Here is a 26,936-nt window from a genome sequence, read left to right on the forward strand (position 1 = left end):
ATCTTAACATAACAGGGAAAAAAATCAATGATACTTAAGCCTCACAGGCTCCTGTAAAAATGAGTACCCAAAGTAATGAAAACACTGCTATTGTAGCAATAGATATCCTTTCTTCTGCTTCACTTCCTTGCTTTGCATTTTTATACATCCCTCTCACACCAGTGTTCTCCTCTTGACTAAGCAGAGGATTTATGTGAATTGGTCTTAATAAGTAGATTCACGCATAGACCAGAATGCATGTGGTTATCAGTGAAGAATGCTGTTTGGTTTAAATTAAAGAAACAGTAGATGATAGTTTACAAAGTTGTGATAAAGGTAGTTCAGATTTTTTAAAAAGGTTGTTACTCAAATTACTCTTTTTTAAATTTTTTTAAAAAGATTTTCTTTATTCATTTTAGAAAGAGAGAGAAGTGGGGAGGAGCAGTGTGCCTTGACCAGGCAAGCCCAGGGTTTCGAACCGGTGACCTCAGCATTCCATGCTGACGCTTTATCCACTGTGCAACCACAGGTTAGACTCAAATTACTCATCTTTTCCCTTTATTTATTTTTTCTTCTGTGTCCTCTGAATACAGAGCCAACATGACACATCAAGTAAAAGGGAGTGATTAACATAAACACAGGGAGGTGGACACATTACTCTGGCCCAACTGTTGACAGCAGTCACACTCAGTCGTTCTCCACGGGCATTATGTAGCTTTGTTACCACCACCCACAGACTTAGCCACATGATTTGACTTGACTCAGGAGAGACCACCTCTAAGGACAAGAAAAATCACAGTTTTAATTTTTCATGTGAGGCCACCAGCAAAACTACACTTTCACTGAGTTCACTGTCCTTATCAGACACAGAGGCTCAATGTATTTATTAATTCATCAGATATTTTATTAAGATCCTATTATTTATACTGTCCCCACTCGAATTTTAGAATTACAGAAATTAATACCCCCCCAAAGCAAGAGACATATATCTCATTGCAACTGGTATCCATCAATACTGAAAATTTAAAGAAATATGCAGAATCAGAAGAAAATATATATCTATCTATTTTTAGCTAGAGAGAGTGAATGAGCCTCTCGAGAGGGTCCGAGAGGAAGGGAGAGATATGAGACATGGTTGTGGCACCTTAGTTGTTCACTGATTGCTTTCTCATATTTGCCTTGACTGGGGAGCTCAAGCTAAGCCAGTGAACCCCTTGCTCAAGCCAGCGACCTTGAGTTTCAAGCCAGAGACCTTTGGGCTCAAGCCAGCAGCCATGGGGTCATGTCTGTGATCCCATGCTCAAGTTGAATGAGCCCGAGCTCAAGCCGGATGAGCCTGAGCCAGCAACCTTGGGGTTTCAAACCTGGTCCTCTGTATCCCAGGCCAACACTCCATCCACTGCACCACTGCCTGGTGAGGCTTCATTTTCCTTCATTCAAGAAGCACTGTCTTCTGTGAAGCCTTTCTGAACTCCAGAAGTAAAACATTCCCTCGATGGGACTTGTGTACTCCTCCATAATGCACTGGTCACACAGTACTGAAATTCTTGGTTAGCATGTGTTTCCCCCACCGGACCTTCCATAAGCTTGCTGAATGAATAACTAAATAATTAAAAGACGGCCCACTTAAGGTAGGTCAGTTGAGAAACTTTACCTGTAAAGGCTGGACCTCAGAAGCACGGCTTTCTCTTGCCAGTTGCATCATCTCTTTAATCTGGTAGAGTGCGTAGACAAAAGTCACCCAGGGAGAGGAGCTGACTCCCCAGGCTGGCTTGTTCACGTCCTCCTGTTCCTCCTGGTGCTTGGTTTTCTTGGGTGGAAGCCTGGGCTCAATGCGTGGCAAGACATCTTCGGTCTGTTGCTGCACCAAGTCGATGGTTGCTATGGGGACAGGACTCGATGGAACGGGAATCCTTTCTGCCAACATTGTCTTGTCTGGAGAGAAAAGCATATTTAAACTATTTTTCAGAGTTTTCTATGTGTTTAAGCAAACATAAAAATAAACTAAATAAGTAGACAGCCCATAAGTCCATTCTGGTGTGCTTGGCAACATTAATAAATTACTGTGTATCAAGGGCTTCTTCTTTACTTGGTGCAAGTACCAAGACATTGAATGTGAGGCTTATCATCCAGGGTACCCTTATGTGGCTTAATAGACATGCACTTCTACTGATTTATGAAATGTACTGTTCACTTAACTTAGATGTAACATCTCTGGGGCCTACAGGATTGAGATTTTAAAGATAAGCATCAAAACAGAAAAAGCCATGTGATAGCTGTTTTTCCCTTTAACAACCCAGAGCAGCCTTCTTTTCAAATAAGAATACTTTCTCACTGTACACTGCAAATGCAAAGGGGATAACTTTACCTCAAGAAGCTGTACTTGGTAGGACTGGCCCCCACACTGTCCATATCCTACTCATATGAATGATGATGACTTTACTTATGTAACTAAAACAATTCTTTGTATTCTCTCAACTGCTCCTTGCGTACAGGTAGAGTGCTTGAGAAGACACACTTAGACTCTTACAAGTCAAGACCACCAGAAAAGCAAAACTGCTCCCTCATTTTCAGGTTGACACTATGACCCAAGAAATAAAGCATTGAGTTTGAGCTCAGTAAACCAAAAGGGAAGTTGTGGTGTAGTTATAAGAGAAAAGCAGCAGGTGTTAATATCCCTAATATGACCACAGTACCATTCACTATGCAGGTTATAGTTATATCCCATTCCCTGTCCCCTCTTACGTGACAGCTGTCTTTATTGGCTGTTGGGCAAACAAGTGTGTTAGGCTCGCTCACCTTGTACTTTGACTGATTGGTGCTTGCCCTCAGGGTTGCAGAATGGAAATTGCAGACTGCCTGCCGCCTTTGGGAGGGGGCATTTTTTGCTACTGTTTTCTGGAGAAGAGGTTCCCTCCCTCACCCCAGCCTGTTGCTCGTGAGTCCTGAGAAAGAGAGGGAAGTGGTTTTCCCTGTCTGCTTGCTCGTCCGCCATTGTGAGACTCTAATAAATGGAATGGTCCACCATCCTCCAGCTCCACAGTTCCTTTACCATCTGCCCAAATCTACTGTGAACCTGCATGGCCATCGCCAGCGGCCTTACATCTGGCACAGCTGGCAGGATTGGTATGGAGCTGCCAACACCCTGGAAGGGTGGGATACAGGAGTGGTTGTTGCTCTCCAGTGTATGGTTCCCGTGGTTCTCCTTTTGGGAACCATGGGCAGGGTGTTTTTTATAGCCCTGTGAGAGACTGTCGAGAGCTCCAGGATGAGCTTAAGACCAAGAGGCAGCAACAGCATGAGCTGGAATGGTCATTGGAGAAAGATCTGCAGGTCAGGCTACAGGCTGAGAAGCAGCAATGGCTTGAACTGGATCGAGTACTGGAGAAGAAGGCTCTCGAAAGCAGCAGTATGAAATGCAGGCTGAACACCAATGGTACCTGGAACTGGAGTGATCTCTAGAGAAGTAGTTACAGGTTTGTGAGATACAGTTTTCCCTGGAAGTAGAACACTGGCACCAACAGTTGGAGACACAACTGCGGGTTCAAGAGTTCAAGTCTCAGCTTCAGGCCGAGAGCTGGCAGTTACCAGAGCCAAAATGGTCACCGAAGCAGCATCGTGCTGGTGGAATGGCTCTGAGTTGGTGGGAGCAGGCATTTAAGCAGCTGTCCACAAACCTAGAGCCCAGCCAGTGGTTGCCCAGAAGCGGCAGCAGCAACAGCAGGTAAGAGAACTATCAAGGCGGCACAGGCCTTGAATGTGTTTGACCCCGCCAGGCCCTGTGAGCTTGCTGAAGGGTTTGGATGGGGATTGTGGCAGTGGACAGAACACTTATGGAAAAGGCACTGAGGTCCATTAAGAAAGAGCTGTATGCCTAGTTGCTTGTAATGAACCTCTACCTTGACAGCTGGGCTGTCTGTCATGGACTGCTTGCTGAGCAGTGTAATGGACTCTTGGACTGCAACCAGAAGGGGGCGCTGGCTCCCTTGTTGGATGGACATGCCACTTTTGGACAGTATGAGAGACCCTGATGGGGGGCCCCAGCTTTGGTGGAGGCCCTCCTGCACCAGGAAGCTGCTCTCATCCAGTTGCAAAGACGCACCAAGGACACTACCTTTCCATGAACACAGCCCTGGACTATACAGGCCTCCCCCATACAGTGGAGTGGGGGGCTAAGGATGAGCCTCCAGTTAGCATCTTGGGCAGAGTGCTCAAGGAGACATTGTGAAGGGCGCCTTTGTAATTATTGTAATTGTATAACTTGTGCTGTTGCTGCAGTCTGTTTATGTAATGTACCTCACTCCTCACACAGGGACCATTGCAGAAGATACCTGTGGTGTAGATTGTGAAGTGAGCAACCCTAAAAGGGTGGAATGTTGGGCAAACAAGTGTGTTAGGCCTGCTCATCTTGTACTTTGCCTGACTGGTGCAGGAGCACAGGGCAGCACCACGTGTGTATAGTCCATGTAAGGCTGCAGGTGCGTGCTCTCAGGGTGGCAGACTGTAAATTGCAGATGGCCTGCCACCATTGGGAGGGGCCATTTTTTACTGTTGTTTGCTAGAGAAGGGATTGGCCTGTTTGCTTGTGAGTCCTGAGAGGGAGAAGCAGTTTTCCCTGCCTGCTTGCTCATCTGCTGTTGCAAGACTCTAATAAACGGAATGGCCCACCATCCTCCAGCTCCAGTTTCTCTACTGTCTGCCCAAATCCAATGTGAACCTGCATGGCCACAGCCACCAGCAATACATTGGCCTTCTACAGAAGGCATGGTGGCCAAAACTATAGAAGACATATGATCCAGTTAAGATGATAAAAGAACGAGAGTGAGAAAAACGAGCACCGGTCTTTCTGAATACCTTGTTGAAATTAAAGTCTGTCCCTGGAGTGTTTGTAACAGGCTAGTGTTCCTAACAGAAGCACTTCAGGCAACGCAAATGCCACTCAAAGGACAGGACACAAAAGAAGATGAGCCCTGTTCTGGGACCTAAGAGCAAAAGAGGAATATTTCCATTCTACTTGTTGGCCTTCTTCATAAAATAAAGAAAGTTGAATAGTTGTTCTCATTTAAACATTATAGTTGATGTTTATAACAATTTTATATAACAATTTTAATGAAGGCCATGCCTAACTGAGGGAAAACTTTAAAGTTAAGGTTTAGGCATTATTTTCAAAAGAAGGTAAAATTATAGATTAGTACCACTTCCTATCCCTAGTAGGAAAATTACTGTGTATATAGCCTTATATCTATTTTGATATAAATTTTAAATCCCTCTAAAATACTAGAGAAATTTCAAATCAATAAACCAAAACAAAAACAAGAATGTCCCAAGCGACTTAAAATGACCGATATTCTTTCAACGTAGTAGGAGCTTCTCTCCAGGAATGGCACACAGGAGTCCACTGATGCACCTCAGAAAACCTAGCAGGTCTCTTGCACACTGTTAGCACCTCTGGGTTCTGAGGGGTATGTGTAGAATTCCCCACGGCTTCAACCTTTAGAGCCACTAAGAAAGAATGGACATGTTTACCTTCCTCCTCATCTGGCACTGCCAGCCACTGGATCAGGGCAAAGAGCAGGAGGATCACCAGGCAGGCCATGCCAATTCCTCGGAAGGTTGCAGCAGCCCCTGTGAAAACAGAGTATAGAGTAGTTCCAGGAAATGCAGGTGGCCCTCATGCAGAACTGTTAATGTTCTAAAGTTGAGGACAAAGGCAGCAGAGCTTGGGATGAACCAGAGAATGGCAAACAGCCGTTAGCTTCACACAGTGGGGGAAATACACAGGCCTGCACAGGTGTCAGGAGGCCCAGGTGCTGGTGATGGATCGGTCACTGGTCAGATTTTAAAACTGCATTTATAAACGATTGTCTCTGAGTGCCTTTTACCCTACAACTCAATGGTGCTCTCTTCTTCATAAAGACCATTTAGCTATTAAACAACCCTATTCATCTGTAGTTGGAGCTCAAATAGTGCTATAAATTCAGACACCCCTGGACCCATCTTCCATAGATGACTGAGCAGTTAAGATCACAGAGCAGACTAACCTCATCTTCACCGCAAGCCCTCCCTGTCTTTCCAGTAAGGGAGTGTGACAGGGCAGGCAGACTGTTGTCTTAAGGTAGTGACCCCCCAGCACATGTGCTTGCTCATTTGTTTGGCTTCTGTGAGGTATCCATTTCTAGCATCTCATTAAGCTATTGTCAGAGAAGCGTGCGTGGTTACAGGCTAGCTCTAATCATCTTAACGGCTCAGGCACACTGCTTTACAATGATGTCTACCGTGAAAGCTAGGAAGAGAACATGACCACAGGAGTACCTTCTGCCAATCTTCAGTAACAATTCGCGTGTTTATTGAAGTGTTGCTGAAAAATCCTCAGTTTTCATCAAAGAAGAAGCGGAAACAGAGAAAGTGATTCTTACCAAAATAGTTGACTAACACGCCTCCAATCATGGCGCCACACCCTCTCCCCAGGCCCAGGTGGAGGCCCTGCAGGATGCCCTGAGCAGACGTCCTCAGCTCAGGGGGCACGGCCGCACTGAGATAGGAGATGCAGGCTGCCCAGATGGCCGCGTGGGTCACGCCTGCAGAAGAAGGGCAGGGGGGTTGTGTGAGCAGTCCTCCTTAGCTTACTCTTTTTTTCAAGTATGAATTGTTCATTTAAAAAAATATCTATACACACATTTATCTGTAAAATGTATTTATTCGTCTATTTATACTAACATAAAATTTACCACTTTAACCATTTTTAAGTTCATGGAATTAAGTACATTCACAATGTTATACAACCATCACTGTCATCAATCTCCAGAATATTTTTTACCATCCCAAACTGGAATTCTGTATCCACTGAAAAGTAACTTTCCCCAGGCCCTGTGTCTCTACGACACTTTCTGTTGTGTCTATGAATTTGAGTACTCTAAGTCAGTGTTTTTCAGGTGCCAGTCTGCCAGGAATTTCCTGCCGGTTCTCAAGAGTTCAAGTCCCTGGTCTTCATATAAGATCAAAGTAGTTAACTTTTTCGCAGTCTAGCACAGATTTCTGGCGAACTGGCAGCTGAGAAACACTGACCTAGGTACTTCATTGTAAGTGGAACCCTACGGTATCTGTCCTCTTGTGTCTGGCTTATTTTACTTAGCATAAGGTCTCCAAAGTTCAACCATGTTGTAGTATGTGTCCGAATTCCCTTCCTTTTTAAGGTTAATATTCCATTGTACGTAAAAAACACATTTTGCGTACCCATTCATCCACCGAGGGACATTCGGGCTGTTCCCACCTTTTAGCTACTAATGTGAAGCTACTGCTCTGAACTCCGGTGTGCAGGTGTCTAAGTCCCTGCTGTCAGTTCTTTTGGGTGTATACCTAGAAGTGGAAGTACTAGGTCATATGGGTAACAATATATGTATTTAAAACTTTGAGAAACTGCCTGTTTTCCACAGTAGCTGCACCGTTTTACATTCCTACCAGAAACACACAAGAATACTAAATTCCCCACGTCCTCACCAGCACCTGTTATTTCTCCTGTTTTTTTACAAGAGCAGTCTTAATGGGTACAAAGGATCTCCAACTTTGGTTTGGATTTGCATTCCCTAATGACTAGTGAGGTGGAGCAGATTTTACTTTTTCATTTCTGTTTATTGGACATTTGTATATCTTCTTTGGAGAATGTCTATTCAAATCCTTCACCCATATTTTAATTGGGTTGTTAGGTTGTTTTTTGGGTTTTGGATTTTTTTGCTGTTGAGTTGCAGTAGGAGTTCCTTATATATTTTCGGTAATTAACCCCTTATTGGGCACCTTTATTGAAATTCAAATTATTTCCATTTTTTTCCATTATAATTAACACCATGACTAACATTGTTGAAGGTACAGATTTTTACATCTTATTTACATTAGCTATAATTCTATAAGGAGGGCTACTTATTCAAAGACTATAACAATTTTTATGTCTTTTACCATATAGTTCCAATTTGTTTTCCAAAAGAGTATAAACCATTTACAATGACTCCTTACCAGTTTCATTATATCTTCACCACTTGTGGGGAGGAGAATAAAAAAAAAAGTTGTTATTTTAATGTACAGCAACTACATATCATCTGATTTAAATCTTTATTAGAGCACTGCTCTCAATGTAATAAAAAGATAATGACACAATCGGTTTTATAAATAGAAAGGATTAAAAGTCATGTGGTTATACCTAGACTAAATTATGGACTTGATCCCTGAAAAATAATCTCATCTGGAGATAATGTCATCAGAAACTCTTAACCTATGTTTTAGAAAATTAAACCAAAAGATTAATATAAATTCAAGATTTAATCTGACATTAGTCTGCTTCTGGCCACACTGTAATTAACAGGGACTGGATTGACTGTCCAACCTGAAACAACCAAAACCTGGACAAAATATATGAAATAATAGTCCCCGAGATACTGGACATCAGCAATAAGGACAGTAGCCTCTGAGAAAAGGGGGGAAAATGAGAAGCTTCTGTTTATTTTCTGGTTAGAGTTTGAAAGCTTCAAGGCATAGAGAGGGAACCACTGGGCTGAGGAGCTGGAGCTGACAGTCTGGGGAGAGCAAGGCAGCCAGGATTCCAGGGGAGAGTACCAGAGGAAGAGAGCATCGCAGAAACCCCAAAAATCTGCAGATGGGTTCCCTCAAGTATTCAACAGAGTACTGATCAGCAAAAGCATGTGTAGGAACTGCAGAGCCAGGGAAAGAACCACTGAAAGCATTATATATTATAGAAACAGCACTCAGAACCCACCCAGGGCCAAGAATCATGCTGGTTTCACCAGCCAAACTGGACAAACTCGATTCCTGGGATTGGTAGATGCTCAAAACATCATGTGTTTGTGTTATGCAAGAACTGGCTCTAGTCTAAACATTGCTCTGGTTCCACCTAAGTAATCTTTAAAAGCAAGACCCTAAAGGATCATACTATTTCCAAATAATTTAGCTGTGTCCCAGAATAAGGCTCAAGAATATAAATATATCCAGCACCCAACAAGGTAGAAATTTACAATGTCTGGCACACAATCATATTACCAGGGATGATCTTACTTAAGTAGATGCATACAGAATAAACACTATTTTTACTGGTCACGTTAGTTTACATGCCCTACAGTTAACAAAAAAACATCAAAACAATTTTTCTTAGTTGTATATATGTTTCAGTAATCATTTCAAGTAGGTATTTTTTTTAACTAGAAATATGTACTAGAGGATTAGAGGTAGTATGCACTCAATTTCCACAGAAGTCAAAGTATTTGCTTTATCTGGCTAAACAATTTCAGTACCTTAGATAATGCTGGCTTTCTCAGAACTAATGCCTGCATAGAATCTTAATTATAAAAGTTGACACAATTGTATAATTAATATATTCAAGATGCTGTCAACTCCATTTCTTTTCAGATGCACATTTTTTTTTATTAACAACCCTAAGGAAAAAAACTAAAAAATATCCCATGAAATAAAATGAATTCATTCCAAATTAATTTAGATTCAACAGGAACATCCAGCATAGGTTTTGTAAGTCATTTCTTAAAGATGAATCATCAAAGACCTGAAACCACATCAGCGGTTGTACATAAACTTTAATGGTGCCACCAAACTTATTGTGTCTATGTCTGAGCAATCAACTGCAGGATTTACAAGTACCATATTCCCCCATGTATACCACGCTCCCATGTATACGACGCTCCCATGTATAAGACGCACCTTAATTTTGAGGCCTGAATTTTGAAAAACAAATGTATTGTATAAAGTTATTGAACATAAAGTTTTATTCATCATAAAATTCATACAACTGCTCATCACTGTTAAAGCTCCCATCCATTAGCTTGTCCTCATCTGTGTCTGATGACAAATCACTGTCTTCAACAATGAATGCAAAAGACAAGCGTGAAAAAGCGGGAAATTCAAGTTAAAAAAAAACTACAACCACTGAATAAGACGTACCCAGTTTTTAGACCCCAAATTTTTCGGGAAAAGGTGCATCTTATACACAGGGAAATACGGTATTTATGTGACCAAAAAATATATAACAAATACATTTTTGCTATAATTCTAGATCATATACAATTTTAGCAGTTATTAGGTATAAAGGCTTGGGCACACACAAAATCTTCCAATTGTAGGATTTTCTTTTTTTTCTTTCTTTTTTTTAATTCTAAGGGTTTTCTAAAATGTTGGGTCTTCTAAGGTAAATAAAAGCCTTTCCAACTGGATGACTTAAGTCAGGATGCTTTTAAACTACTGTTAGACCTTGTTGGTTGGCATTAAGTGGCAGATGTAAAAGATTCTCCATAGTAAGACTGCCAGTTCCTTATAGCTTTTTTATAGTGATTGGATAAAGGGAATGACATTCTGCAAAAGCAGCTCCAGGCATTCACTTAAGGAAAAAATAGGTAAGTAGACAGTAAAAAAAATTTTCTCTGGTACTAAAAGCAAAAGAATGAAAAAGCCAACCTGTCTATATGCACCAACATTTTCCAAGGCAGATGTTGAATTTAGATTGGCTCCTCTGAAATACCTTGTTTCAAAATATGTAAGTGGAAGAATCCATATCATTTCCTTGAGAAGAAACTAGCACAACTAAATAGTCCTCAAGAGGGGTTGGGTTAGTAACCTCACCTTTGTACACAAAAGATAATCTTAGAATTGTGTTTCTTGTTCTTAAACTTGAATATGCAAACTTCTAATAATCATATTAATAATCTGAACTCTTGCCAATGTTTTTACCCAGTTGTATTCTGGTCCTCTAATTTTCAAATAATAAAGCAGCAATCTAGAAATCTAAAAACCAACCCTGGCCAGTGGCTCAGTGGATAGAGTGTTGGCCTGGTGTATGGACATCCCAGGTTCAATTCCCAATCAGGGCACACAGGAGAAGTGACCATCTGCTTCTCTACCTCTCCCTCTCCCTCTTCTCTCCTTCATTCCCTCTCGAAGCCAGTGGCTCAATTGGTTTGAGCGTGGCCCTGGGCACTGAGGATGGTTTGGTTGAGTGCATCAGCCGCAGGCACTAATAGCTCTGTACTTGAGCATTGGCCACAGACAGGTTTCCAGCTGGATCCTGGTCAGGGCACATGTGGGAGTCTACTTCACTATCTCCCCACCTGTCACCTAAAAATAAAAATTAAAGTAAAATAAATTTTTAAAAAGAAATATAAAAACCTTCCATTGTTTTTTTCTTTCTTTACCAGTGAGAGGAGGGGAGACAGAGAAACAGATTCCTGCATCACTCCAATTGGGATCCACCTGGCAGCCCTGGCTGATGCTCTGCCCATCTGGGGCCATGCTCACAACTGAACTATTTTTAGCACCTGAGGCAGAGGCTCCATGGACCCAATCTTAGCACCTGGGGCCAGTGCACTGGAACTAATCAAGTCATGGCTGTGGGGGGCAAAGAGAAAGAAAGAGAGAGAAGGAAAAAGGGAAGGGGTGGAGAAGCAGATGGTCACTTCTCCTGTGTGCCCTGACTGGGAATCGAACCCAGGACATCCACACGCTGGGCTGACGTTCTACAACCAGCCAGAGTGACACTCCATCATTTTACATATCTGTAAGACAAGGAAGGAAAACCTGAGAATTGTGCTACCTGAAACAACTTTCCTCTAAAATTTTTGGGGTAAAATAAGCTGGGTGAAGAAAATGATGCCTTCTACAGTGGTACCTTGAGATAAGAGTTTAATTTGTTCTGTAACCGAGCTCGTAAGTCAGTCAACTCATATATCAAACAAATTTCTCCCATTTAAAATAACTGAAATAGATTTAATCTGTTCCAGCCCTGTGAAACATCCCCAAGCCATCCTAAATTATGAAAAAAGATGTTTTTAATTAAACACACATGTATACTTTACCAATGCATAACAAAATATATGAAATAAAAGGAAAAAGTGTTATTTAGTACTGTATTCTTACCTTGGAGACAGACGAGTATGGCTAACAGAGGTGAATGGCGGAGGAGGAGGGAGGGAGGAAGGGATGCAGGCACTGTAGACACGTAAACTAAAACTGCACTTTCTTAACACTAAATGTAAACTAAAACTGCACTTTCTTAACACTAAATGTAAACTAAAACTGCACTTTCTTAACACTAAATGTAAACTAACACTGCACTTTCTTTACTTAAAATGAAAGCACAAAAACTTAATTGTAAAAAAATGCACGTTCTTAACTTTAAAATTAACCTAAGCTTAACATTACATATTTTTCATTTAATCACCTGTTTTTGCCTTTTTGGCTGCACTTTTGGCACTTTCACTTGCAGGACTTTTGAATAAAAATCTATCCAAAAAGGTTTTGCTTTTGCCTGCCTTTTAAGGTGTTACAGACATGTGACAAACAAGTGTCATTAAAAAGTGCTGAAGCAGGACCAGTTGAAACTTTTTTGGGGTGTTTCTTTTCAATGAAACTTGAAAGCTTCTTCCACATTGCCAGAATGTCTTTAATTTCACTTGTAGAAATCACTTCCTCCGACTCTACCTCCTCCTCACTACTAATCTCTTGCAGAAGCTCCGTATGTTGCATCATCTGTAGCTCCTTCAACTCCTCAGTTGAGAGTTCCTCCTCATGTTCCTCAACGAGCTCGTTTATGTCACCCTCATCTACCTCCAGACCCATCAACTTTCCGAGGGACACAATCTCCTCCAACGCTTCTACCTCGGTCTCTGGTTCAATCCTCCAAAGTCCCTGTCTGCAACAACATCAGGCCATAACTTTTTCCATGCCAAGTTCAAGGTTCTTCTTGTAACCTCTTGCCATGCCAAGTCAATAATGCGTAAACATATCACGATGTTGTAGTGATCTTTCCAAAACTCTCGAAGGGTTAGAATTGTATTCTAAGTCACCTCAAAGCAGCGGCGGAACAAGTGCTTTGTGTAAAGCTTTTTAAATTTGGAAATGACCTGCTGATCCATAGATTGCAAGATTGAAGTTGTGTTGGTGGGAGGTAGAGGACTTTCATGAATTTGAACTCATCGAGAATGTCATCTTCAAGACGAGGTGGGTGGGCTGGAGCATTATCAAGGATTAATAATATTTCATCGGGATTTATTTTCTTGAAGATATTTCTTCACTGCAGGACGAAAGATGAGATTTACCCATTCAATAAAAAACTGCCGCGTAACCCATGCCCTAGCACTGGCACACCACATAACCTGCAGTTTTTATTTAAGAATCTTGTGAGTCTTAAAGGCTTGAAGATTTTCGGAAGATATACTAACAGTGGCTTTACTTTACAGTCACCACTAGCATTTGCACACAATGCAAGGGTCAGATGGTCCTTCATGGGTTTATGGCCTGGCAGCTTCTTCTCCTTTGCAGCAATGGAAGTCCTCCAGGGCATTTTTTTCCAAAACAATCCTGTTTCATCACAGTTGAACACTTGTTGGGGGATGTAGCCTTCCTTTGTGATAAGCACAGCAAAACGTGCGATGTACTCCTCAGCTGCTTTAACGTCAGCACTCGCAGCTTCACCATGCCTCACCACCGAGTGGATGCCAGATCTCTTCTTGAAATTTTCAAACCAGCCATGACTTGCCTTAAATATATCTTCTGCTGCCTCTTTTGAGGTTGATGGTTCTTTCTTCTTCAAGTTGCCATAAATAATACGTATCTTTTCACATATTAGTCTCTGTCACTGTATCTCCTGCCAGCTCTTTCTCTTTCACCCACACCAGCAGAAACTTCTCCATTTCTTCATGTACATTTGTCCTTAATTGGGACATAATTGTAGTTCCTTTCACTGGATTTGTGCTTTTGATGGCATCCTTTTGTTTAAGGATGGTACAAATTGTAGATGTATTGCGGTTGTACAGCCTTGCCAGTTCAATCACTCATATACCATCATTCTGTTTTTCTTCTCACCACTGTTCTTTACACTCACTTTCTTTGGCCCCATGATAGCACAAAAAAAAAGTTTAAAAATGCAAAAATGATGCAAGAACAAGAACAGCGCATGAGATTCTATTTCATTCTGCGGGTAACACGTGAGAAAGAACAAGATGCTGGTGTTGTGCTGCTGATACTGGACCCGTGCACCAACACACCAACTAGCGGCAACTTCTGAATTGTGACTTGTATCTCAGAATTTTACTCAGATCTTGAACAAAAATACAGACTGAGTCGCAGCTCGTATCTTAAAAAAATTCATATGTTGGTCTGCTCATATCTCAAGGTACCACTGTATTTTGTTTACTTTTTATTAGAGAACTGTGAAAAAGTAGGTGATGATTCTCTATTTAATGGAAGGAATGAACAGACTTATTCAGTGGCGTGGTAAATGTGTTTATATTGAAGCTACAATTTTAGTAGAGATAACTAAGTTGGTGTATCAAATAGTAAGAATAAAAAGATGCTATCCCCTAGCCTGACCTGGGGTAGCATCCTGGATGAGTGTCAAACTGGGATGCTGAGGTCCCAGGTTCAAAACCCCAAAGTCACTGGCTTGACTGAGTATGGGTTCACCAGCTTGAGTGTGGGATCATCAACATGATCTCACGGTTGCTGACTTGAGCCTGGGGTTGCTGGCTTTAGCCAGGGGTCACTGGCTCAGCTTAAACCCTCTAGTCAAGGTACATGTGATAAGCAATCAATGAACAACTAAAGTAATACAGGTATGAGTTGATGCTTCTTAGCTCTCTCCCTTCCTGTCTGTCTCTCTCTCTCGCTCTCACTCTCTCTCTCTCTGTCTCTAGCTAAAAAACAAAAAAACAAAACAAACAAAAATGATGTTACACCCAAACACTGATAACAGTAACAAAGGCACACAAATTGACTCTCCTTGCAATATGTGTTAACCCTTTCTTGGCTATTTGTCAAAAAGCTAGTTACCATACATATGTGAGTGATATAATATGTACCTCATAAATATCTTTGAGTGGCAATTCAACATCATATGTTAACTGACAATGAGTGACTCAAAGACTATATAGGTCACTGAAAGTGAGCTTAACAGTCCTTCCTTACTTTACTGGGGTTTCTCTGTATTATCTTCAACACCTAACAGAAACATACAGATATTTTCATACCTCCTACTGCTAAGACCTTAACTGTTTGGGGACACACTAACATTTGAATAACCTAGAACCATTAGAAATAATAATGATTAACAATTTTTTTATTAATAATATTGTAGCAGCTTACTCTAATAGGAATTATGCTGTGTTTTACATAGATTATCCCATTTATTCCTCCCAATAACAGGTGCTACTTTTTCTTTCATTTTTCAACAAGGAAACTAAGTCACAGAGATATTAAAGTCTCTTACCAAAATCACACAGACAACAGGGTAGTGGAACGATATTTGAACCCAAGATGTCTAACTTCAGAACTTCAATGCTTAAATACACTACACAACAAATCCCATGCCAACTACGGAAAATATTCTATAGTAAATGTAAACATTACTTTGAGAGGTTTTGATGATAATATCAAGCATGCTCAACAATCTATCCATTTTAAAAAATGTATATTCTTACTACTTTCTTTCCCTCCTTCCCTAAAGAGCTCACTCACATCATATATATTATCAAGTTTTTTATATGCTCCCAAATAACTCTTTACCTTATAAAAGTCAACACTGCTATCTAATTCTGCAACATGAACTTCAATATTGTTCTGTCTTGGGCCACAAGAATGTCCTACTGCAATACATGGCATATATGAACAAGAAAAAAAATCCATTCTTTGCAAGTGGATAGTTGGTCGTTGTAAAATTCTGTTTGGCGTGGGAAAGTCACATCACAATGGCTGGAAGGGGTGAAAACTGGCAAAAAGTATTGCTGAACTAGAATGTTTTATTTTGTCTTGTTTTTCTTGTTCTGCCACTGGCTTGTGCTCACTGAACAAAATGTGGTGTCCTCTTAGCACTAGCACACTGAATCAATTGTGACAAACCCTTCCCACTGATAGACCAAAGCATACATTCAGTTCAGGTTTCCTCTCAAATGCTGGGATTAAAAAAATCTTCTGAAAGATCAATCTGGTGAAAATCAGCAAGAGACTAATTCTTCCCTAAAAACAAACAAAAGCAAAAAGGCCTCCATCGGGCAGGCAGTAAAGGAAGGAGTCTATCTTCATTTAGGTCATTCTAGCTGTTCTAACAGATAAACCTTAGAATCTAGTGGTTTTCACACATGAGATGTTTTCTTTTCCTGTTCACATAAAGCAGTGGTGGGATTCAGCTGGATCCAACACCAGTTCAGCAGAACCAATACCTAATTTCTTGTTGGGTTTGGCGAACCAGTTGTTTAAATGGTACCCGTAATCAGGGTTCTCTCTAAGGTGGGTGCCTGGGCAGCCGCCCAATGTGGAAATCACAGATTGACATTCCTTACTCATTTTTAACGTTCATCTGCACAACAGTGTATTCAAAGTGCCCGTAGTAATGTTCATTCCATCCATAGGTGAGAAAAATTTGACGGAACTATGCTTATAATATTTATTCATTTCCTAAAACTCATTATACTTTTGATAATATACTACATTTTAATTCCCTCACATTTGTTACTTCAGTAAACAAATATATAACTTAAAGGGGAAAAGTGCCAAACAACCAGGGGGTGACAAGCTGTCATTGGAAATACTTTAAATAACAATTCTTTTGGTTTTTGTCCAGTATTAATATTTTTTCATTAATATTTCAAAACTCTTTCTTATAACATAATCTAGTTTTGTGTATCTCTTTTATTCTTATTTAAGCATTAAATGCATGAAATAATAAACTACCTTTTGGTATATCAGGGGTTTTTTTTATACTTAAAACAGTCATTAGAGCAGAGAACCAGTTGTTAAGTTATTTGCCTCCCACCACTGGCATCAAGTCTAATGGGCGGGGGACAGATGAGTAGCAGCTCTGCTCCTTACAGTCATTCAGGGACCCAGGCTGCACAGACTCTACCACTTTCAATACTTGGCTACCCTGGGCACCAACATCCGGCTGGCAGAGGAGGAAGGAGAGTATGCACATGAGAAGTTTTATGGGCTGGGTTTAGAAGTGACACATCATTTCTGCTCATAATCCATTTCTTCAGAATCAGTCATGTGGTCAAGGTAGACTAGGAAATAGAATCTAGCTCCGTGTCCATGAAGAAGAGGAAACAGCAAACCAGTATCTCAGCCAAAGTCAGAGCCACCAACAGCAATGGGCCTTCCAAAAACAGCAATGGACCCAGCAGCAGCTGCATGAACCTTCTGTGTGTCACATGTAAGAGACTTTATGTAAGACACACAACTATTTTTGTTATAGTCCAGCATCCACCAATATCTAGCACCACAAGAATCTCCATGCATACATTCAATTGCTCTTACTGAGCACCTAGACCATGTGCCAGAGCCCCTGCTCTGCCCTGAGAATATGAAGATACACAATCATATCCCTTGCCCCCATGGAGCTTACAGTTGGATGGGTGACAGGGGCAGGATTTACCCGAAGGAGCAGACTGAACTCCTTGAAGAGAGCAAACATATCCAGCACCTAGCAGAGGGCTTGACATATGATGTCAGCAGAGCAAAATATGCTGAAATGAAACCAAGACGAGGTCTGCATGTTAGGATACGAGGAAGACAGCATTTGTGGATAAGAGGTACCCTGAGTAAGGTTGGAGAAAACTTCCTAAGCTCATGTAGGAATAAAAACTGACAGAGGAAATAAAACTGCTGTAAGCTTCACGTTGCAAGTTTAAAAAAAAAAAGGAGTTGCTTAAAAAAGGTCTGTAACTGATAAAACAATGTCTTGGGGGCTCTCGTGAATTCTACATGCTAGGCATTGTGCCCTTGGCATACCCTAAAGCAGGTATTAGGGGGCTCCCACCCCAAAGCCGACTGTGTTTACCGTCCACACTTAGCAACACTGACCCTTCAGGCTCAGTGTCTCCCCAGATCAAGCCACACATGAGAACTGACTTTATACCAAAGCCAGTAGAAATTTCACTTCCCCAGTGATAACTTTAGGAACAGTGTGTACCGACTAGCCATTTTATGGCCAGGCTTTTAATGAGTAATTGTATAATCTTCTCAATTATACAGGATTAGGCAAACGTATGTTTACAGTTGTGAGTGTGCTAAACACAGAGTTTTTATTCTTGTATTATTTATTAATTATTGTACTATTCTCCATATAGACAATGATAAACCTACTTTACCTTACCCTATATTTCCCCTGGTCCTGATTTTTATTTATTTATAATTATTATTTTACTTTTGTTATTTTATATTATTTAACATTTATTAAAGGCTAACTGTATGCCAGGTAACATACTAAGTATATACTTAGCATGGATTAGTTTACTTCATATTCATATCTGTCTATTCGACAGTACCAGAGTCTGAGGTTTAGAGAGATTAAGTATTTTGCCCAAAGACAAAGAGCTTTTTAGGCTGGGGAGCTGGAATACAAAATAATCTAATTCAGGCCTAAATACTATATGGTTTCCAGATTACTGCAGATTTTTGGTTTAAGCTGCCTCAACTAATTGAATAGAATTATAGCACGAGTAGAAGCATATATAAATGATAAAAATACACTGCAGTTTTTACAGATGTACAATGGATGGCAGAATGTTATCTTAGGAAAAAGCTATCATATTAAAGGATCAACTTTTACTTTAGCTTTCAAATGTTCTTTGCGTATTTATCAATTTTTGAGATATAACATCCAGTATTACTCAAGAGCTTTAAAAATGAAAAAAATATTGACACAGTACATTTTGTAGGGGACTGTAAAAGCAATCAAACAAAAACATTTATAGTATATCTTCCTATGTGCATATCTCTTGGAGAATTAAAAAAGTATAAGGTGTAATCTTTGCATTTAAGAAGTTGGAAAACTAGTACTTGAAAAATAACTGGGTAGCAATTAAGTGCTAAACTATGTGACACAGTCCACAAGCTTGAGAACAACTCTGAAAAGGAAGGCTATGTGTAGGATACAATTTCCAGAAAAGGATTCTTGGAGCAGAAGACATTTAAAATGAATTCTAAATGGGCAAGATAATGTCTACTCAGTAGAAAGGGTTATATAAGAACTTTAAGTAACTCTTAGCATGAGAGTGACAAAGAATAAAATACTCTGTTACAATTGAGGAGCCACTGCGCCACCTCACCCGCAGGTGTTGTAAAGTACCAAAAGCTACAGAATTAATATTAATATTTTTGGAGGCTTGAAGAACATTTTATTAATTTGGGTTAAGATGTGCAGAGAAATTGTAAGAAATAGTCCCTGTACTGTGTGATTGGCATGACCAGGATGGCCCTTGGCATTGTATTGTAAATGCAAAGGGGAGGAAAACATGGATCCCCAGACATTCCACCACACCTGTGGGGAAAGGGGTGAATGGCTAGCCAGGTACAGGGAGAGAAAAGCCAAAATAAACCTTTTCTTATAGCAATGAACCATTTGCGGGCATTTGTCCCCACTGAAACTACCTCTCCTATGTAAATGCGTGTGATTAACACGTGTGACTCTGGACAGAGAGATGGCAGATAAAACACTAGATAATATAGGAATGCTTTTTAATATGTAAAAAGACATCTTTCTACCATTGTGTTGACTTGTAAATTTCGTTTTCTCCAAAATAATGTATGGCTTGCAAATTGAACATGGTCCTATCACGTTAAAGGACATATGACTATAACCAATAGTGGTAAGGGGCTCCTAATTGCAATTTTTGCTTCTGTACTTCCCACTTACAAAACTATAAAAACTAAGTGAACAAAGGGCCAGCGCGCTCTCCCTCAGATTTCTGTTGGAGTTGCGCCGCTTGGCCAAGCTAGACATTAAAGCTTTGATGTGTAATCGACGGACTTTGTGTCTTCCATGTTTCAGGTCCCTCCAGATTAGGCTTAACACAATTTATAAGACTATCCAATTAAAAATTAATTTCAACAGTAACATCAATGACTTTCATATGCCAATTTATCAATTTGAATGCTAAACATAGACCATTTGTTTATTCTTACATATACACGTGGCAAGCTACTTGCGTTTCAAGGGTTAAGCCAGACAGAAAATTTCCAATATGGATGATAAAAGACTGGAATTATATCTAGTATTTCCACTGTCAGAGAAGGGCACCACAGTCATCCTTTCGCAGTTTCTCCGTGTTCTTCCAGAACATAAGAGGAAGAAAAACATGGTTCTTACTCAGCTGAATAGGAATACTAAGTAAGAGAGCAAGTGTCATAAATGTCAGTTCAAGCCCTCCTACTACTGGTGACATTCAAAAAACATCTTTCATCCGAATCTTAACCCAGCTCCCACTGATCAAGCATCCTGCAGAGGAAGACCGGACACAGGCCTTATTTTCACCCTTCAGTACTTGAGCCATTAATTCAAGCACCTGAGAAGGACCTCTTTATTACACCAGTGCCAGGCTGGCCTTACTGTCCTTAAATACATTTTAATAGCAAGAATAATTTTGATCACAGTCATCTTAAATCTTGCAAGGGTTCACAACCAATACCCACATCGGGAGGCGCATAACAAAGCTGGGCTTGATTTCTATCAAAAGTGTCTACTCCTGATCACAAGCAAAAGTGTTTAAATGCTTCCTGTACAAAAATAAAGGCGAAGATTCCTATGGGTTTTTAAAATGAGATCTTGAGAAATAAACTATCCCATCCCCTCACTCTACCCAGCAATGTTTTTAGAGACTTAGACCCACTATCTTTTTCTAAAATAAACTATAGGCTCCTTGTAGGCACCCTGCTTCTTTATATAGGGCCAGCAGTTGCCTACAGGACAATATATATATTTGCTGCAAATGGTAGCTAGACTGCTGAAAGAATAAGACTGCAAAGGAATACTGGCTACTAAATGTGAGAAAGATTCTAGGTAAGAAACACCCTCACAATCTCCTACAACATTCAACAGTCTTACCCTGACCCCCAAATAAATACTGGCATAGCTTCTTTCCTAGCTGCCTAGAGAGGAGAAAATTTACTTAATCCCCCTCCCATCTGCTCATCATTTCCAAGATGGCCTGGAGATACAAATGCTGATGATCAAGAGCTTTGAGCGATGAAGGATAACAAGGAATCGTCCTCCATTAGTCACAGGCGTCACAACAGGGGAAGAGACTGGGCGGGAGAAATGGGATAATGAAGCGCACCTCACTCCTCCCCTTCAGTTGCCCACTAGGGGGGACTAGTTCTCATAGGGTTTGGGGATGAGACAGGGGGTGATGGGAAGAAGAGATGAGGTAGGCCCTCTTGTGTGAAGCTGGTTGAGAATCAAAAAATGGAAGTGCTGTCTGTTCTGTGTCAAGACAGTCAAGATCTTTGATGAGAGCCCCACATCCCACTGCCCAGCTCTCCCCCTCCTAAGTGTAGGTCTCTGGCAATCACCAGGTAACAATTCTAGTCAAGGGCTTACGTACGGGGTACCTATCACACAGTGTTCTGTAGTTAAATCACCCAGTGTTTTTTGTTTGCTTGTTTTTTTACAGAGACAGAGTGAGAGTCAGAGAGAGGGATAGATAGGGACAGACAGGAACAGAGAGAGATGAGAAGCATCAATCATTAGTATTTCGTTGCAACACCTTAGTTGTTCATTGATTGCTTTCTTATATGTGCCTTGACTGTGGGGCTACAGCAGACCGAGTAATCCCTTGCTCAAGCCAGCAACCTTAGGTCCAAGTTGGCGAGCTTTGCTCAAACCAGATAAGCCTGTGCTGAAGCTGGCGACCTCGGGGTCTTGAACCTGGGTCCTCCGCATCCCAGTCCGACGCTCTATCCACTGCGCCACCGCCTGGTTAGGCTAAATCACTCAATGTTTTGTCATCATTTCTTGACTTTACTGTGTTCTTATCCAAGTAGAGATGCCTTAAGCACAGGGACTTGATTCATTTGGATATGCCTTGTAAAGGTGGAAGGATCCAGACTGGCAAAACAAACCTTTTCAGTCTGAAGTATGTTCTTGTGACGCAGGAGGAATTCCAAGGGAATGTTTTCTCTGAGGCGGGCCTGATTCAAACAAAGGCAAAGGGTTTTGTTTTTGTTATACAGCCAAAATACTGAGCACTCATTTCGTCCAGGGAGTGAAACCATGTCCTCCAGTGTTGGCACAAAGAGCTCTGTGGAACTGGTCTCAGAGCCCTGTGTTAGACAGGGAGACTGTTTTTATAGATTCCTCCCTTCTCACTTCCTATCCGGAAGTGGGTTTCTGCTGGCACGGGGGAGATTACAATGAAGTGCAGAGGGGTAAGTTATATCCTGCCACAGGAGGCAGAGTTCCTGTTGAGATTCAGTTCGTGGCAACTCCCTAAGTCCCAGGATAACCGCCCTGAGGTACACGTTAAGTGTCATACATCTGTGTCCTGGGTCGGCAGCTTGGAGTGATGAACCCCGCGGCCCAGCCACGGCACACCACAGATGCTCCGAAGAGGCCTCTGCTCTCCACTTCCGAGCTCTGGCACGTGGTTCTTCTCTAGGCCAAATGCCCGCTCTCTGTAGGCTGCCTGGTAGATTCCTAGTTACCCTTCAAAACCCAGCCTGTACGTGATTTCCTTGGGGAATCTTTCAGTAATATCTTCATCCTCCCACTCCCTGCTTCCCAAAGCTAATCGCTCCTTCCACAGAGCTCCTCCTTTGTTACCGGGCACATTTTCTGATTCCATCTAACACACTATCTAGTAATTAGGTGTTTACACGTGTGGCTTCTGGAACAGATGGTAAGATCGTGGGGCCCAAGTTAATATATGGCTTTTTATTACATTCCCAGCACCCAGCATGCTGCCTGACTCTTAGTAGCTACTTAATATACAATATTTTTGGTAAATTAAAAGAGCTCTCAATTCATAACAGCATTTTTCCCCTCTTGTAAAATTCTTCTGTTGTCCTTTTAACTATTTCATTAGAAAGCTTCTCTTCTTTCCTCTTTTCTTGAGTCACTTGTGCGAACTCCTTTTTCAGGCAATTCATATTTTAAAAATGGAGAAAAATATGCATATATTACAATATACTTTCTTCTTTGTAGGCATACCAGTTTGTTATTTTTATAGAATTTGCAGACCAATAAATAAAGCAGTAGAGTCAGGCGAGGAGGCTGCCTCACAGAACAGAATAGGAACTGGAGGGGAGAAACCCTAGAACTGTGTTGTATGTGCCTTATTACTACACAGTTCTTTCCTGCAGTTCATCTTTACTGCTTTATTATCCTTAATTGACATAAGCTGAGATATGTGTCCCACCTCAAGATTCTTCCAGTTCTAATTATTACAAACAATAATTTTTAAATTATAATACCATATTTTCACTTTCTACATATTAGAAATCTCCTTTCACCTTCTACATATTAGAAATTACACCATTGCATCAGACCTACAAAAAGCACCTTTAAAATGTGTTGAGTTTTATAATTATAGCGTGAATATAAATTCTACATCCTTTTGATTAGGATAGGGTCCCTCCCCCCATTTCCATAATGGGATCTGACGAAGAATAAACTTGCATTTCATTTTGTTCAGATGTATATTTGTGACGTCTTTTTTTTTCCCCCGCTTTTACTTCTATTCGTATTTATTTATGCTGAATTTACTCCCAGGCCATAAGGTTTTGCTTCTTTAGTTTCTTCTGGGATATTTTTTCTTCTGAGCAACTGCCTCGTCTGGTTTAGGGGCAGTCTGCTCTTTTTCAGTAGGAGCCTCTCCATGTGGCAGGGAGAGCTCACGTATGGGTTAATCCGCCATGTGCTCTGTCAGTTCTGTACTGCTACTAGGAGCTTTGTTAACCTGAATGTGCTCCGTGACCAGAGAATCTACATCTGAACCCTTGAGTTCAGCAATACTCTCTGCATCTTTAAGTTCTGCAGCAAAAATTCAGTACTCCTTTGGGGCCACCAACCCTGAGTCCAGCCCCACTGTTTAGCCTGGGCACACCTACCAACTCCAGAATGGCGCACATGGCTTCTGTAAAGAGAGTCGTCAGATACTTGGTGGCTTTTCGGATATGTGTAGCCTTGATGGCCTGGGCAGTTTCACGAGTGTTTTTGAAGTGAACACAAAGATTTGTACCTCTTGGTTTGTATGATTTTGTGGGGTTTTCTGGGTCAAGTGAATAGTGAACCGTTTTTAGAAGTCACCTCAGGGAACTTATGGAAAGAGCTAACTGTGCACCTTTCATCTTAGATATGACAAGAAATGATGCTGATCATGCTGCGTTTGCCTCCTCAGATTCATGGAAAATGATAATAGCAATCTAGGAAGCTAATGAAATTATATATAATCACAGACTATTTAGTACAATTAATGATTTAGGAGCCTGGGCTGTCTTACAAGACCTCAACTCCAATGACCTTGTCCGAACCTTTATTTTCATCATAATGCTAACCACCAAATGGTTTAGCCCACGAACAGGGGTTCTCAGAATAAAGTCTGGAAATAAATATATGTGTTAATATGGCAGTAAGCCTGGAACAGATATACATCTTTTCAGTGCTTTTAAGCCACATGCACGAGTCTCCTAGGGACTTTTTCAAAGTTAAAGGAAAACAGTGCATTGAAGAAAATAGAAGAATTCACACCAGCACATTTGAGCAAAGATTTAAAGGGAAAACAATATCCTGACAATCGCTTTAGTTATAAATCACCAGATGTGACAAAAATAACTGAAGGTATAAAATAATTATGACAATCTTTTTCATTAAGTGTAGTTGACCTACAAAAACAAAACACCAAGGTCTTCAAAAGAAAAATCCATTAAATTAAAAAACACCTGCGGATGAATATACCTAACAATAATACCTAAGAGTTGAGTCTAGAGTTCTTCTTTCTTTGTGTATTCACAGGGGTGTGGGTCAACTCCAGCTTTGTTTGGCTTACCAAACACAGAAGGACATTCAGAACACTGCAGAACCAGCCCCGCTGATGTCACCTCTTCCTTAACAACTGCTTCCAAATCAGATAACACAGTAGGTCCACCCTTCCTTTATAAAGACAAGTGCTGAGACCACTTGACTTTTACATAGTCATAGCTCAGTCAAGTAGAAAAGTAACTATAATTTCCAGCTGTGAACTTACCTTGAAGAACTTCCATGGGGAGAACAGTCCAGGCGTTTTCCAAATAGGAAATATAAATATAGCGAGCCGTATTGCAAGCCAGACCAATATACAGAACCCTGAAGAAAGCAGAAGAAAGTAAGTCGAGGCCCCAATATAAGATATAAAATATGCAGACATTACCTATATTTTACACTGCCCAAACCAACCATCATCCAGCAGACGGCATTCTTAACTTAGAAGCAGGGAAGCTAAAGGACAATTAAACTGAACCGGGAACTGTTAGGAACAAGAAGATTGCTTCTAACATATCTACCCTCAGCCTTTCAAAATCACCCTTCCTGAAACTTAATTAGCAGCAGAGATGATGCTTTTTTTAAGATAGTCTGGGCACACTGCCCTTGGTAATGACATTGCTGGCTCCATTCCAGGTGGCTGGAGGGTAAACATGCCTGGGAGAGTAGCTACCTCCCTTATGACAGGGGAAGGACAGGATGAAACCGAGAGCATATGGATGTGAACGTGGCCTCGCCTGCAATACCCAAGGCACCAAGCAGTGTCACAAGGAGACTCTCAAGGTCATCGAAACTATTATTCCATGATGAATAATAAACTGTTTGAAAATCAAATAACTTTTCCAATTATTACCTGTTTATTATTTTTTTAAAAGAATGAAAACAGATGCTCACTTTCCCTCTTACAAACACCACCACCAAAATTAGAATAAAGACAAAATAAACAAAGGCCCGAAGTGGCATATCCAAGCATAAGGTTACACTCGCTTTCGCTGGGAACTAGACCAGCTGGTTGGAAGCACATGGTGGCTGCTTCTCTGTCCAAAACACAACCTGGTGTAGGGATTTCACTTCCTGGTTGCTTTCCATTTCCTGTTACTCTTACTAGCCTTTTTATGCTTTTCTCATTTTCTAAATTCAGATGGGTGAAAACTAGAAGGTTAGAGAGATGAACCAATAAAACAATCAGTGGTATTTTCCTACTGTTGCAACTATATTTTTATATTAAAATCATGCCTATAAATATTTCCTGTTTTCAAACACTGGATTAAGGAAAGGAAATGCTCCGAGGCAACCCCTGGTGTAACTGCAGATGTGGAACAGCAGGACGGGAGAATGACAAAGGAGGGGGGAGGGGTGGGAATGGGATAGGAACTGGGTATTAGAAGGGATTTAGGGAGAGCCTCAGTATCGAAAGGTCTGGATTATTACATTCTGTGCACGTTATGTTCTTTGTATGTTTTGAGGAGAAGAGTATATGTTTCAAGCCCTGGCCGGTTGGTTCAGTGGTAGAGCGTTGGCCTGGCGTGTGGAAGTCCCGGGTTTGATTCCCGGCCAGGGCACACAGGGGAAGTGCCCATCTGCTTCTCCACTCCTCCCCCTCTCCTTCCTCTCTGTCTCTCTCTTCCCCTCCCGCAGCCAAGGCTCCATTGGAGCAAAAGATGGCCCGGGCGCTGGGGATGGCTCCTTGGCCTCTGCCCCAGGCACTAGAGCGGCTCTGGTCGCAACAGAGTGATGCCCTGGATGGGCAGAGCATCACCCCCTGGTGGGTGTGCCGGGTGAATCCCGGTCGGGCGCATGCGGGAGTCTGTCTGACTGCCTCACCATTTCCAGCTTCAGAAAAATACAAAAAAAAAAAGAGTATATGTTTCGATCCTCTTTGATAAAAAATTGGTTTAACATACTTGCTACAGCTCCATCAACCAGGGTCCCTCCGCTAGGAAACAAACAAAATCCACAGGAAATTAAGATGCAAAATACACAACACAAACACACAAGCTACACAAACCAATGTCTCCGTTTTCAGTTCTAAACCAACTCTGTTGATGAGCTTGACTTAGCCTAACTCAGGGATCGGCAAACGTTTTCTATCAAGGGCTGTATAGTAAATAATTCAGGGCTTTGTAGGTCCCTTGCAACTATTCAACTCTGCTGTTGTGGCATG

At 41.1% G+C, this 26,936-nt stretch overlaps 2 protein-coding genes across 9 annotated transcripts in view; one reads left to right on the top strand and one right to left on the bottom strand.

Annotated features, from left to right (window-relative positions):
• NEMP2 (nuclear envelope integral membrane protein 2) overlaps positions 1-26,936 on the top strand; it is a 214,472-nt gene that overhangs the window by 36,023 nt on the left and 151,513 nt on the right. The window contains exons 8-9 of one of the 5 annotated variants that reach the window (XM_066233144.1): positions 24,767-24,889; positions 25,409-25,504. The exons of 1 other annotated variant lie outside the window; for it this stretch is intronic. In XM_066233144.1, the coding sequence (XP_066089241.1) occupies positions 24,767-24,863 (97 nt within the window). In that variant the 3' untranslated portion in view covers positions 24,864-24,889; positions 25,409-25,504. Of the gene's footprint in view, positions 1-11,183; positions 11,767-24,766; positions 24,890-25,408; positions 25,677-26,936 lie in introns of those variants that run through there. 3 more of the 5 variants (XM_066233143.1, XM_066233145.1, XM_066233141.1) reach the window with 3 other exon arrangements.
• MFSD6 (major facilitator superfamily domain containing 6) overlaps positions 1-26,936 on the bottom strand; it is a 92,341-nt gene that overhangs the window by 2,963 nt on the left and 62,442 nt on the right. For all 4 annotated transcript variants that reach the window (XM_066233133.1, XM_066233132.1, XM_066233131.1 and 1 more), the window contains 4 exons: positions 24,999-25,096; positions 6,396-6,557; positions 5,506-5,604; positions 1,634-1,914 (listed from right to left, as the gene is read on the bottom strand). In XM_066233133.1, coding sequence (XP_066089230.1) covers positions 1,634-1,914; positions 5,506-5,604; positions 6,396-6,557; positions 24,999-25,096 — 640 coding nt within the window. The remainder of the gene's footprint in view (positions 1-1,633; positions 1,915-5,505; positions 5,605-6,395; positions 6,558-24,998; positions 25,097-26,936) is intronic.

This window comes from Saccopteryx bilineata, chromosome 5 (assembly GCF_036850765.1).
Source record: "Saccopteryx bilineata isolate mSacBil1 chromosome 5, mSacBil1_pri_phased_curated, whole genome shotgun sequence".
NCBI classification, from domain to species: Eukaryota; Metazoa; Chordata; class Mammalia; order Chiroptera; family Emballonuridae; genus Saccopteryx; species Saccopteryx bilineata.